The sequence below is a fragment of the Conger conger genome, chromosome 5 (assembly GCF_963514075.1).
Source record: "Conger conger chromosome 5, fConCon1.1, whole genome shotgun sequence".
Classification (NCBI taxonomy): domain Eukaryota; kingdom Metazoa; phylum Chordata; class Actinopteri; order Anguilliformes; family Congridae; genus Conger; species Conger conger.
Genome location: NC_083764.1, coordinates 7,700,308 through 7,715,893, shown reverse-complemented (window position 1 = coordinate 7,715,893; position 15,586 = coordinate 7,700,308). Strand labels below are relative to the sequence as shown.

Here is a 15,586-nt window from a genome sequence, read left to right as displayed (position 1 = left end):
TCGGCGAGACCCAGCCACACACGGCTGGATCGCACCGTCACCCGTGTCTGCTGAAGCGCTTAAGCAGGCCGTGAAAAACTACTTTTTCGCCCCTCTAACCCTTTCTGTTGCCTCTAACCCTATTTCTGAACGCACCGTATTTTTCCATTCCGTGTGAATTAGGACTCGAAGGTCTGAAGCGTCATATCTAGAAACGCAACCAGGAAGCCGACTGCCACCACCAACTGACTGAGCTCTGGGTCGGGGTGCGTCGCGTTTCGACCGCACCCCAAGCGGACCCGCGTTCTCGGTTTCCGTGGCGATGCTAACGATAAGCCCCCCCCCCCGCCCCCGGACCAGGGCGCGACAGAACAGAGGAAACCGCACATGAGATAGTTTCTCAGAAGCGGGTCCCCACGGCATCCCGAGAGTCAACTCTGCAGACGTCACTCCCCTCAGATTACGTCCGCGCCATCTGCCCCCAAGATGTGCTCGGTGCAGAGGGCAGGCCCACGGAGAGACACCGCGACCCCCTGCGGTCTGCGCTCCCGGCACCGTTAACGAGGGGGGGGTTACATCACTTTAACCGGCGCTGTCCCTTCTGTTCTACCGGACGCCTGTTGGCATGGGCGCCATTTTAAGGTTGTCTAGGTCACCACTGAATAAACGGTACAATACAGCAAGGTGTGTGTGTGTATGTATGTATGTATGTATGTATGTATGTGTGTGTGTGTGTGGGTAAGTGTGTGTGCGTGAGTGTATGTGTGTATGTGTTTGTGTGTGTTTACATGTGTGTGTGTATGTGTGTGTATGTGTGTGTGTTTGTGTGTGTGTACATGTGTGTGTGTGCGTGAGTGTATGTGTGTGTGTGTGTGTATGTGCGTGTGTTTGTGTGTGAGTGTATGTGTGTGTGTGTGTGTGTGTTTGTGTGTGTGTGTATGTGTGTGTGTACGTGTGTGTGTGTGTGTGTGTGTGTGTATGTGCGTGTGTACGTGTGTGTGTGTGTGTGTATGTGTGTGTGTGTGTGTTTGTGTGTGTGTGTATGTGCGGGTGTACGTGTGTATGTGTGTGTGTACGTGTGTGTGTGTGTGTGTGTACATGTGTCTGGTAGGGGGATAAGTGGGGTCTTTCCCCCAGCCCTAAAGTTAGAAGCTGTATTTTCGGGGGCCAGAGACCCTGGGGCAGTATATATGAATACTTGACTTTGAATCAGAGACTCTGCATTAAGCCCAGGGCTGAAGACTGGTGGGTAATTACAGAGGGTCCAGATCAGCACCCGAAGCACCGTGTTATGGGTCTCATGAACACACACACACCCACACATACACACACATACACACACACACGTACACACATACACACACACACACACACACACACATGTACACACATACACACACACACGTACACACGTACACACATACACACACACACATGTACACATATACACACACACATGTACACACATACACGCATACACACACACGTACACACACACATACACATATACAAATACACACACACACACGCACACACACACATACACGCACACACAAGCGCACACACACACACACATACACATACAAAGACACACAAGCACACACGTAAACACACACACGCACACACATGCACACACACACACACGTACACACACGTACACATGTACACACACGCATACACACACACACACATACACACACACACACACACAGCCGAGCAGGAGACATGCCGCTCACCCGCTTCCCTTTTTGGAGTAGCCGGTGTTTGTTGTCATAGGAACGGGCCCCAGTGAGGTTGTCGTCTGTCTTTGTGCAGCTGCAGCTGCCGGTGTGGGGGGGGGTTTGGTTTCCACGGCTACCCATCCAGGAGAGGACAGTGGTATGTGTACGGAGTCAGAACCTTTGATGACTTAATCTCCACCATTTTTAACACACTTTCGCATCCACACTCACTCTCCCCAGATCAGTGCACACCACACACACACTCACACACACACACCACCCTCATTTATCATGCTACTACTGCAAGTTAAACTGATCTAGTACAAATATTCTAGTTAGGAATAGCTAGGAATAGTTTGGGCTAGGTGTACCAAGCACTGCATTTATGAAAGATCCATTAACGTGAGGTGTGTATGGTCAAAGGAATTCATTCAGGGTACAAAACAAAATAGTGTACAACCTATTTGTAATCACAAAGTTATGGCTAAACAACTGCTCTTAATAACCGACTTAGCAATATTCAATACTGTAAATTGTATTGAATATTTGATGAATTTCAAATTATATCGTACGGTAGATGGTTGATGACCTTACTGAAGAAGGTTAGTGTGCAGGATGTGTGTGTGTGAGTAAGTATGGGTGTGTTTGTGTGTGTGAGTAAGTATGGGTGTGTGTGTGTGTGAGTAAGTATGGGTGTGTGTGTGTGTGTGAGTAAGTATGGGTGTGTGTGTGTGTGTGAGTAAGTATGGGTGTGTGTGTGTGTGTGAGTAAGTATGGGTGTGTGTGTGTGAGAACCATATCCAGTGTGACTGTACACTGTACAGGGCAAGAGCGCTGTGGAAAAGCCCTTTTTCTCAGAACTTAAAACACAGGGTGTGGATGAGCGCGGGCCAGACCTGCCACACACTCGCTGAGTTTATTTAGTCTGTTGCGATCGAAACGGCAGATCTTCTGGGCGGCTTTCATGTCCAGACTAACGCTCTCCGACCCCGCAGGCCACAACCGGGCGAGATACGCCAGCTTCTCCAGAGTTTTCAAAACAAAACCTCGACTCCAGGAGGAAAAATCCCCAAGGAGGCTGTTATTATTTCTGCCAAAACTTCCCGATTTAGCAGACGGTTTTGATGACTTGACAGACACTGCGTTCAGGAAAAAAAAAAATATTTCCACTTAAATTTCGCTTCAAACCAGTATGTGGCACGGGCTCCCAGTAACCACAGTGCACTGTGGCTCCAACTGGGACAGAGAATTACAGTGAAACAGGAAAATCTTTTCACTAACTCACCGAAATGCAGTACAAACTCTGCGAACACTTAAATGAACGCGCCTCTCGCGGATACTTCACGAGAGGCTCCGTTCAGTGTTCCAGAACTTAAGAACACTGAACTTCACTGAAGGCCTAGAACTTTGAGCCGCCAGCGGCATTAGAACGCCGAGTTAAGAACCTTCCGATCACGTTAAGGCTTGTGACATCACACCATCAGGGGTTAAAGCGCAGACGGGATGTGGGTTCTCCTGTCCAGCTCACACCTTGGCGAGGCGTCGCTGTGCGAGGCGTATTATTCCAGCGGTCCCACTGCCCAGGCAGGGCGCCCTCTCAGCCAGCAGTTTCCACAATAACAGGTAAAGCTGGACGCTTGGGGCCAGAGTGCTCCAGCGCGCTGTCGCCGAACGGAATTATCCGGTAATGATGCCGCTATCGCGCGCACGTCGCCTTACGTCACCTCTCCTCCCTCATCCGGGGCCAGTAATGTGTGCGCAGGATGAAAAGGGTCTATCCGCAAGTCTATCGTTGTACCGGACTATTCACAAAGACACTTTACAGAGTAGCGGAAGAGCAAACACCAGATCTAAACCCTCGAAATTGCAAACGCGTGAGGTAAAAAAAACGAAAACCCACAAACGGTGGCGAGGAAAAACGAAATCTCAGGAGGAACCCGGCTATAGAGGGGACGCCCCATCCTCCGCTGGCCTGTAGGTTGAGTTGGTAACAGCTGACATATTAAACCAGCAGGTAGAGGGTCCACACGGAGGGATGTACGGTCCGCAGTTCAGGGGGTCTGGGCGTTTGAACATGTAGCGCCAGAGACGAACACGGCTCAACGTCTCTCTCTGGTTGGGCGGTCCGGCAGAGACACACGGAGGACTGAATGGCGCTATGAACGCGGCATACAGCAGCTATGACCGCTCATAGAGGAGTTAAGCCATTCAGTCCTCGTTAAGCCACAGGTGCTTGCCAACGCACGACACATAAAGCGGGAAAAAAAAAAAAAACAGCTCTGCTCTCGCCGGCGGCTGAACGGATTGCTCCGGTTTTCCGGTTTTCCGGACAAGCGCTGGCACACACAGCCCCACACGGGGACCGGCGGTTAGTATGTCAGAAGCAGGAGCGGCTGACAATGGTTAAGCTTAGCTGCTCGGTCAGTTGCGGTCACATGTAATTTTCCTGGGCTGGCCTCGCCCAGGAATCACGTACCTTTCTTCTCCTTCTTGAAGGTCAGAGGCGACCCCTTTCCTTGCCTGTCCCTGTGGACACTGAGCCTGGAAGCCATTCTGTTTGGCCAGGGACTTTTCCCAAACACGCCTACAAGGAAAAGGGCACATGAAGCCATCTCCCACACATTCCAATTTTCCACAGTCCACAGGAAGGGCAGCGGTGTGGTGCGCTGGCCAACCCTTCCAGGTGTGACATCACAAAAAAGAAAACGTGATTAGAATGTTCGAACATTCTAATGATGATGTAACAATCACATCATGCTGGTAATTGAAAGTAATGGGAGTTCCAGAACACTGAATTAAAAGAATTTGAAGAAAGAAAGAAAAAAAACCCTACTCTTCAAAGGGTTAAAGAACTGGGCTTACAAACTCAAAGGTTGGGGGGTTTCGAGGTGATCAACTGTACCCTTGAGCAAAATAGAAAATAAATCATTGGTCAGAAAAGTACACATATACAGTATAAATCAAGCTGCACAAATGCATATGAAGGATGGACATAAAGAATGCAAGATCTGTAATTTACTACGCATAAGAGAATCTGATAAAATGATTCAAACTAACTCACAAAAAAATGTGTGCACTTCAGAGAAGAAGGACCTTGTTTCTTTCTCTTTCACTCTTATTCGACTCTCAAACGCGGGATCCGGCCCTCCAGTTGCGACCCGACAAAGTGAAAACACGTGAAGGTTACCCAGCAGGACGCACGGGCCTCCTCACACGCCTCGAACGCGCTGATCTCACGGCACCGCAACACTTCCTCATCAGCACGCAAACACACATCACAGCACACCCGCAGGGCCTCCCACCGGCACCCCTCGCGTTCCCACTTCCGCGCGCGGGAGGGAACCTCCCCGAGGGGGTCGTCTGAGCGAGCAACTCGACTGACCTACCGCTGGCCGCAATCCCCCGGAAAAAAAAATTCCTGGTTCTGGCACAAACAACGGCGTTTGTCAAAGTTGACAAAGTGCAGTGGACCCAGCACAGACTAATGGGAAAACCCGCTTCGCTGATGGGGTTGTCCAACGCCATTTATTAGCGAGGCAAAGGCAACGGAGTTCAAGAGTAAATGGCGCTAAAGACGGTTATGACTGCCCTGTCCCGCCACTCGATGAAGGCGGATAAAGAGCAGCTCTTCAGCTAAGCCAGGAAATGTTAACCGAACACAGAGTGGCTGCCATGAATCTGCAGTGAATGATTCAGCCCGTGTTTAGTCCAGGCGTCTCAGGCCAGGACATTTCATCTCAATGAGAGCGTAGCCCGGTTAAACAAAGAAAAAAATTAAATCAAAAAGTTTTCAAAAATTCTGCAGCGAAATTCCTCATATCTCCTTTCCCCAGTGAGCACTAAAGCAAATTAGCCTACGTCCAAACGGGGGTCTGCGGATACGTGCCTGGAGAGGAGCGGAAGTTTCTCAGAGGGATGAGCGGTTTACAGAACCCTCGCTCTTTTCCGTTCAGAGAAGATCGCCCCCCTCGGCGGCCCGGTGCGATTAGCACCGCCGCTTCTGTCTTCACCTGGTGCTCTTCCCTCTCACACCAGCTTCCTGTCTTCAGTTCCCACTCAGAGCCCTTCCAATGCGGGGCCTACCCGTGTGGAAAAAAAAGAGTATACAGAAGTACACTATTTTATACTTAACCCCTTCAAGAGTAGGCTTTCCGGAATGTTTTGTTCAACAGTCAGTGTTCTGGAACTCCATTGATGTTAGTTACCAGTAATGACTGTGACATCAGCCTGTGAATGTTAAGAACATTCTAATCAGTAGATAAAAAAAAAATAAAATAAAAGTTTTTTCAGAATTCTGAGTCAGTGTTCTGGAACTCCATTGCTTTCAGTGACCAGCAGTGATTGTGACATCAGCATGTTCAGGCTCCACCACATTGGCTGTCCCCTGATTCCACACAGATAGAGCGCTGTTGGTCTTACTCCTGCTAAAATGTTTAAAAAGCAGCCTTTTCTTTGCAGGAATAACATCTCAATTCAAAGTGTGTCTGTCCATGTGGCGTGGAATCAAGCCTCTCCTTTAGTCTCCTGCAGGGGATTGGGTTCATAGGAAGAACTGAACCACTGCCCCTGAGAAATCACACCTGCGTTTGCTGAATTTAGGCCAACAAAATGCATCTTCTAAAATCACAGTTTCTCGACCTGAGGCCCAATTTCTTTCCTGAGGATCCTCTGGCGAAAACTTTGAGGAAAATGTGTTTACATTTCACAGTTTTCAATATAAGCCTCATATTTTAGGCCTTCAGATAAAATAATCCACATCTTGTTTACATGTGTGAGGAAATACTGTGCTCCGAGTAATTAGTAAATATTTATATTATAATCAATAACGGCCTCATGCCACATGCACACACACACACAAGCATACACAGACACAAACATGCATACACACTATCACACACACTCACACACGCACACACACACAAGCATACACAGACACACACACGCACACACATACACAAACACACAGGTACACACGCACAGGCACACATGCACACACACATACACACACAAGCATACACAGACACACACACACAGGTACGCACGCACAGGCACACATACACACACACACACACACTAGGTGTAACATATCCATCTCGCCCCTCTGTAAGAGGCCTGAAAGCTGTAATTTCTCCCAGACCAGGTGCCCTGCAGAGGCAGCCCCTGCTGCTGCCTCCCCTGGAGGTCTACGGCTCCTTACCTTTCAATTAGCGCCAATAACCGCTAGGCTAACAGCTGATTAGAGCCCCCTTTACACATAATCATTTCAATTATCCAATCAGCATTAAAGGGAGGGGCGGGGACCAGGGAGCAGGACCACCAGCCAAGCCTCTGGCCCGTCCCAGCTCAGCTCCCAGGGGCAACGCGGTCGAGCGCAGTCCCCTGCTGTCAGAACCCAAAAAACCAGGCCGCCGTTTACCCTCAGTGTAATAAAACATTATTACAGGGCTGCCCAAACTTAGTCCTGGATTGCTACCGTCCTGTAGGTTTTCGCTCCAACCCTAACTGCGATTGGAATTAGCCCCTTGTTGCGCTGCTAATTAGTAGAACCGGTCGAATCGGGGTTGAAGTGAAACCCTACACTACGATAGACCTCCAGGGACAGTGTTGGGCGGCCCCTTTCGAGATCCACAGTTCTCTCTCTCCCTCCCAGCCCATGCTTTGGCATCGGCATGATAGGATAGACATCTTTTCAATGCCAATGGGTCAACAAACACCGTAGTCTAGCGTAGTAAGGTGGTTAAGGAATTTGGCTGTAACCGAAAGGTTGCAGGTTCAAATCCTGAATAGGACACTGCAGTCGTATCCTTGTTCCTGCATACATCCCGCAGTGTAAATGGTACTGTGTAAAATGTAAAATGGCTGATGTTGTGCAAGTCGTTCTCGATAGAGTGCTAAATACCAGCAGTGGAGCAAAGACAGATGATCTAATGACACACATCATTACGGCATGTGTGCACACAGTGACTATCAAAAAACAATAAAAACGGATCAGGGGATTTTTGGTTTGGGAGTGAAAATACTCAGAAAAGCATGAGGCAGCATACAGTAAGCAGGAGACTGGGAAAAGAGGAACAGGTACGGAACAGTCGAGTAAACTACACAGAACCAAAGAGGAAGAAAAACTAAGTGCCGTCCAATAAAGCAGAATAAGAAAGGAGAAGAAAGCTGTATTCAGGTGAATAACATGCTTTAATTGCTTATTAGTAAATACTTATTAAGTACTTATTAAATACTTACAACACACATACTAGCACGTAGTAAGCACTTAGTAAGCACTTAGTATGCATTGGATAAAAGCATCTGCCAAATAAAATGTAATGTAAAGTAACAGGCAGTAGGGATGGAGTAAAAAAGCTAAGATGGAGGAGGTTAGGTACAGTTCTGGTGAAGGTGGAGGAAGGTGTGGTAAGAGAGGTAGAGTAAGAAGGGATGAACTGACTGTTTCACATGTGAGGTCACAATTGTGTGATTAGAATGTTTTTAACTGGACGTTCTAACGCTGATGTAACAACCACTACTGGTGGCTGACTGAAAGCAATGGAGTTCTAGAACGCGGGCTTAGAATTTCCAAGAAAACATTCCAAAAGAATCTACTCTCCAGAGGGTTAACAGAGAGTTAAATGGCTAAACGGTGAGAACAGGGGAACGTAAGCGGGTTAGATGGTGAGCAATAAGAAGAGAGGGTTTTAAAGAGTGTCATATGGTGAGGTCTAATAACAGAGCTTGTGAGGCCTGGCATTCCTATGGGATTTTCCCTGAGCAGGACCCCGGGGAGGGAGGGAGAGAGAGAGAAGAGAGAGAGAGAGAGAGAGAGAGAGAGAGAGAGAGAGAGAGAAGGAAATGGGCACAGAACGATTGCGGCCTGCTGAGCAGCCTTGCAGTCAGCCACCACATCCCACGCGCTTGCGTCACATGACCGAAAGAAAGCTGCACGGCAAGAACATCTGGGCCGGCGGAGGAAGTGAAAGGCATTGTAGGAGTGGGTTTGACGGCGGCCAGGTCAGTGCAGAGGCGAAGGTGTGCCTTTGGCCCCAGGAGAATAAATATGAGTGTGTTCTGCAGAGAAGGGAAAATAGGGAGCAGGGAAAGGTATTTAGGAAGGCTGAACAAGCCATTTGTCTTCAAACGCCTATCACCAACTCACTCACAGACTCAGTCACTCACTCCCTAACTCAGTCACTCACTCACTAATTCAGTCACTCACTCACTAACTCACTCACTCACTCACTCACAAACTCAGTCACTCACTCACTAACTCAGTCGCTCACTCCCTAACTCAGTCACTCACTCACTCCCAAACTCAGCCACTCACTCCGTCTCTTTTCTCTCTCTCTCTCTCTCTCTCTCTCACACACACACACACACACACACACACACACACAATGCTCTCTTAAAGAAAAAGACAGAAGAGAAGAAAAAAAAACACAACCCCTGTCCGCGCTCCGCCAGCTTGGATCAGGAAGTGCGGCAGAATTCCTGAACTTCGGCTAAATAAAACAAGCGAGCAACTTTGAAGCCAACGTGCTGGGTCTGGAGGGCTTCACAAGGAGGTCCGAGCAATGAAGGCACACACCTCGGAGCAAACACACACACACACACACACGCGTCCTCAGCTGATCCCTTTATTAGGACATCAATAAGGACCGGTGCTCTCGCTCTTTTCCCTTTTCGGGAAAGGTTTCCGCGGACTTTGACGGGACGGGATCCCATCTTGGGGAAGGACGAGCAGTGAGTGTTCAGTAAAGGACCAGACTGGCGAGTCGGACATGCAGGACCTGTTGCCCACAGTCACACAGCAGAGCCCCCACTGGTTTTTAAGCCAGTCTATCTGGAAGCACTGGTAGTCACAACACTGGTCCTCAAAGCACTGGTCGTTACAACGCTGGTCCTGTAAGCACTGGTCGTCTCAACACTGGTCCTCAAAGCACTGGTTGTCTCAACACTGGTCCTGAAAGCACTGGTCGTCTCAACACTGGTCCTGTAAGCACTGGTCGTCACAACACTGGTCCTGAAAGCACTGGTCGTCACAACACTGGTCCTCAAAGCACTGGTCGTTACAACACTGGTCCTGAAAGCACTGGCCTTCACAACACTGGTCCTCAAAGCACTGGTCCTCAAGGAGCAACAGACCAGAACTCTCTGCTCTGTACAAGCCAGGCTCCACAGCTCACACGCATAAGGGGGTAACATCCGGTAATTCAGACCAGTCTCTGGTCTTAAACTCAAGAACCACACGACAACCTGTTGTTCCATCTAGGGGACATAAATATTTCCACTGCACCATGTGTTTTCACCCGGGACACTTGTATTATGTAAAAAAAATAAAAACATTAAAATACTCCTTCTGCCAGATCTCAGGAGGATATCGTTTCAAATCCCCATTTCCGTCCTTTCTGAGGAGTCCAGAGTAAACCAGAACTCTTCAGCTGTCCCAGATTGAGATCTTACTTGTGATATTAATCTGGGCCTACACGCTGTAAGACGATATGTCCGCATTTCAGGCTTCCAAAGGTCCTCACAGAGCAATGTCTGGGGGCCCCCTCGCTAAAACTTTTAAACAGGCAGGAGTGGAGCCCAAACCAAGGACCCCTATTATGACATAACACTTCCATGGCAACCAACAGTAACGTCCTTAGCTTCTCAGTGCAAACCATCCACCTGCCAGCTTAACTGCAGAAGGGATTTACGCACTACAACGCACTCACTAATACTCACCATAAATATTTGAATGGCTGTCAATGGAAGAAAAATGTGTTTTTTTCCCTTCCCTATAAGTACTGTATGTCCATCCAGGCCTTTCTGCGAAAAACTGCAGATAACTTCAGGCTAGGCTTCTGCCAGAAGGACAGGACTGCTCGGAATAACATTGGCAAAATGTCATCTACTCGTAGCCTACATCCAGCCTCATACAATTTCCCTTCTGGAGACGAATCAGACAGAAGAGTTTATCATAATCAGAAACATTTTATTCACTATAAAATTCATGATTTATGTCACAGGCTGATGAACAGGTTCCAAGGTTGAATATCAACAGAACATCTTGGCCGCTGCCCAGAAATGCAGGAGCTTCTGAATCCGACCGTTTAAAATGTGAAGGGGTGAATGTACAGAAACAAGAATTCACTTTAGGATACCTGCCACACTATTTTCATTCGTGTGTACAGCAGACCTGGATCAAATATGTAATTGTTTTGCATTCAAACACTTTTCTGTGCTCGATTGATCCTGCCTGGTGCAACTGAGCCAACCAAGAGGACCAGAAGGCGGGGTTTGCACTTTTTGAGAGTATTTCATAGGTTCCAATACACCAGACAAGCTCAGTAAAGTGCAGAAAAGTATTTGAATCCAAAACAATTAACAGTATACATGTGCAGTAATTGTATACCCTGTATACATGTAAAAAAAAATAGTGACATTTTTTTGAATAGTACAGTACTTGAACTATGAGTACCGTTCAATAGACAAGTGGGGGAGGGCGGGGGTTGAAACGCACCTCTCCAAAAAGAAAACCAAAAAAAAAGAGGGCGGTTCGAGTATCGGGTCAGGGGAGCCGCCAGGCCCGGCAGAGCAAACACGATGCATAAAGGCTGCTTGTTTTGGCAGGCGGCGAACGGCTCCTCGCCGCCCGGGGTCCCGGACGGCTCTTTTTCTGGATGGCGTGAGAAGAAAGGCAGCGCTACGAAGCGGCGGCCGCTCCGAACGGCTCGCTGGCCGAGCCCAGTCAGAGTCCCAGTCAGAGCGAGAGTACATTTCCACAGGAAGTAGGTGTCCTCGGTGGACTCCTCGCCGCTGATCTAAACGTCGACATTTCCCCCCCCCCCCTCTCTCTCTCTCTCTCTCTCTCTCTCGCTTAACATCAGCTCTTAAAACACGCAGACTAAACACTCTGAGGCAGTCATTCCCCTATTGACTATAATAGACTATCAGAATGGAATTGGATTATGACTTCACCGTCCGTCCGTTACATTACATTACAGTTATTTAGCTGATGGTTTTATCCAAAGCAGCTAACAGTTGATTAGATTAAGCAGGGGCCAATCCTCCCCCTGGAGCAATGTGAGGTTAAGGGCCTTGCTCGTTACATTACAGTTATTTAGCTGACGGTTTTATCCAAAGCAACTTACAGTTGATTTGACTATGCAGTGGACAATTGCCCCCTGGAGCAATGTGGGGTTAGGGTCTTGCTCAAGGGCCCCAACAGCTTATTGTGGCTACACTGTGGTTGGAACCACCAACCTTCCAGGTCCCAGTCAAGCACCTTAGCCACTAAGCTAGGAGCTGCACCCAGATAGACAGGCTTCTTGCATCATATAAATTCCCACCCAACGTAAATGAGCGCGAACTGACTTATCCCATACGCGTAACGTGAGCCAGCAGACACAAAGAAAAGGCCCATTTTCATAATACAGGATCAGGAAGTTTCCCCACGGGGCTTTCCCAGGGGGAGTTTCCCCTCCAGCCCCACATCAGGATCCGGACTGAACCGGCTGCCACACCCCGCCACTGGGCACCTTGATCCGGTTTCCCTCTGGCATCACCCTCTCCCGCTCCGACCCCGTCCAAGCGCGCACCGCGCAGCAGGAATAAAAGATTACTTCCAGATCTGGGAGACCTCCCAGAGATCCTACCGTTAAAGAAAATATAAAAAAATCATTAAATGCAAATCGAGTAAAGAAAAAAAAAAAAAACTCTTTCATACCATTAAAGAGTGGTCGATACTGGCTTCTGCAGGCCAGTTTCCTTTTAGAAAGTCTGGCTCAAGACTTTATAGTAGCAGCTGTCAGGGCCGTGTCTTTGTAAAAGTGTTCCTGTGCCAGCCTAACCATAATTACAGAGGTCATTTCACTGCAGTGCGGTCCTCCACTAGACCAGCATGCACCTGTGTGCCCCCCCACAGTGAACACAGGCACTGCTGCCACCTGTTAGCCATGTGACCTCAAGACACAATCTCCTTGGTTACCACCTGAGGACTGCTACGCCGCTCCTGTTTCCACCGATTTGCTGGTTTAACCAATCACAGCATTCTTCGATGATGGACACTGCCCTTTTAATTGGTTCATGCAGTGATAGGCGGCTCGTTGTAGAGATCTCACTCAACCATCACTGACTGTAACTGAGTGAGAGGCTCAGGCACTGACACCTTCTCACCACAAGAGGGCGAGACGAAGAGAAAGAAGATCACAGGAGTAGTCATACCTAGTGTTACCAGTGTTTAAAATAGGGAGGGCAGTCGCAGATGGTAGGAATGGGCTTCAGCTCCTACCTCTTCACCTCTCTCACCTTCTTCTTCCAGCCTTCTCAACACGTGAGCCGTTTATGACAGTTTACTTTTGAAATTCAAAATTCTACCCAAGAGCCAGCTTCATGGATCACACAGCAGCATGAGAGAGAGAGGGCTTGCAGTCGCTGAATATCTGAACGGAATCGCCTCAGAAGTGCAACGTCCAGCTACAAGATGGTGACGCACAGGACGGAGCTGAAAGTTAAATATGTCTGCAGGAAAACACAATGCTGAGGGGGTGTTTTTCTTTCAACATAATCACAGCCTTATGAATGAGCCAGTGGCACTGGCAGGTTGTCCGTCTAACCACCTGGCATCCGGAACTTTCTCTCTTTTCCACAGTATAACTACCCACCATTACCCATCGCAGGAAATTACAACTTTCCATCGCTCCCTTTTCCGAATAAGGCTCCGAGACGTTTCTTACTAAACTCAAACACCTGCCCGTCTGCTCTCTATGCGATAAAAGTGGATAAAAACAAAGCAATAAAGTGCGCAAGAAGGCGGGTTTTCTCCTTAGCTCACCGGCGGGACAGGCCGAGACAGTAAGGAAAAAAAACACATATTTTGAGGGCCGATAAGGCGGCCATTTTGGATCACATCTGACAGACGACTTAGCTCCCCGGGTCACCTGCTCGCCTCGTTAACCAACAAAGAGGGTTTCGCGTTACCATAGATACCCAGTGGCTGGACCGCTCAGGTCCTGTAGGGACACTGCAGTTGGACGGGGGGGGACCTCTTCCCAGGAAAAACACCTCATCAAAAACCCACTCCCTGCAACTCCCCGCTCTGAAGCACCATCCAGCTCGAACTCCAAGCCCCGCACCACCACTCTTTGGAGAGTATAAAACCTGGTTTATGTATTTTCACAGGAGGCGGGACTTTTATGGAGAGAGTTTCGTTAGCAGAGGTGGAAAATCCAGCTCGCGGAACAAAAAGTTCTCCCCGGTATTTCATTTTATTGCAATCACCTGAATTCGCTGATTAGCACAATTAATCAGCTGGGATGCAGAAGTAATGAGTGTAACCAGCTGGTTCATTAATGGCAGGAACGCACGGCAGGACCTTCACTTCCCGAGCCCTGGACGTTCCACGTCCGTTCATTAGCGAGACGGATCAGAATATTCCGGATCCGAACTCAGCCGTGCCTCAGCACGCAAGCCGTTCCGCACTCCGTTCCGCCAAACGTCCTAAACCACCGCACGAGGCGACCGAACACCGTCATTTTCTGAAAGAGCAATCTGGGATAAGACAGAGAAAGGTAAACAAACATTAAAACGCTAAAACGCTCGAGTTCCCTTGGGCATCCTTTCAGAGCAGACACGGAGGTGGTGCCTGACACAATGAAGGAATTATTGCGCAACCCTTGCCAAACCACATACGCAGTCTGCCGCGAACATTCCGAGCACTATACGGGGGGCCATTGATGTTTAAAATACGACTTAACTTCAAAACAATAGGACATATCTGACTGCATCAAAAGAAAACATGTTGGACGTGTCGGAGTGGTTATTAGAAAATGCAGCTAATCCCTTTCATTTGCGTAACTTCCGCAAGGTTTGAAACCTTTCCACAGATGATTAATATTTTCACTGTTTTTCCCAAATAGAAGCCATGCTGAAATAATAATCCATAATTGCTGCAATTACAATGGTATGAGACAGAGAGTGAACAGATGAATACACTAAACTATGTCCTCAGCTGACCCCACCCAAAAAGGCTTTTTAGTCCTATGACAAAATAATCACATTATTACCGAGGGACCAATTTGCCTGTTCTTACCCCTCTAAGGTGTGGGATCACGACATTCTAGAAACCTTCTAATGCTAGTGTAACAATCACTACGGTAACTGAAAAGCAACATAATTCTAAGAACACCTGACTTTTGAATTTTGAAACCGTTAACCAGAAGCTGACACTGCATTTCACAAACAAACTATATTATTAATCTGCCAAGTTAACCGATCATTTCAGTTCCAGCTCAGGCACATATCAAAAAAAGGGTCTCTGCAGAAATAACCTTCAAAAACAGCGTCTCAGAACCTAATGGGGAGGCTGGAATTTTCTAGAACTGCACGTCCTCGGGAATCAAAGGCATCTTTTCTGGGTAAACTTCCATCCTTCCATCCGTCCAAAAACCGCAAACACAATCTCTGTTTTTCTTTGTTTTTCATACTTTGTTGCCAGGCTGTCTGGCAGCTGCCTGAGGGAAGGAGCATTGTGATTGGCCCATTACGACAGGAAACAGCACAGCATCGCAGGGTCGTGGGACCCCAGCGATCTCAGGTCGTTGCCGGGGCGACGGCCGCCCGGGGTCATCCCTGATAAGGACAAGAGGAAGAGAGAAGATGATGACGGACACACTAATCTTCCAGCCTTCACCGGACTTCTGGTGTGCCTGTGAATCTTCCCTTCAGATAGCGTGAAACATCACCAGCTTGGAGCCGTCACTGTCAAAACTCAAACCCTCAGCTGCCAACATAAAAAAAAACCCTCAACAGACATACAGTAGCTATTCATTACAATGTGAAAATTCGAAAATTCTAATTTTATAAAATTCCAAACTAGCCGTCACTGTCATCGTTGGAAGAACTGCTGTATATTC

At 48.1% G+C, this 15,586-nt stretch overlaps 1 protein-coding gene across 2 annotated transcripts in view; it reads right to left on the bottom strand.

Moving 5' to 3' along the window:
• The window catches only part of usta (uronyl 2-sulfotransferase a), a 79,597-nt gene that overhangs the window by 37,123 nt on the left and 26,888 nt on the right, over positions 1-15,586 (bottom strand). Inside the window, exon 2 of one of the 2 annotated variants that reach the window (XM_061242361.1) lies at positions 4,177-4,284. The exons of the other annotated variant lie outside the window; for it this stretch is intronic. Within the exon in view, the coding sequence (XP_061098345.1) occupies positions 4,177-4,284 (108 nt within the window). The remainder of the gene's footprint in view (positions 1-4,176; positions 4,285-15,586) is intronic. 2 annotated transcript variants of the gene reach the window in all.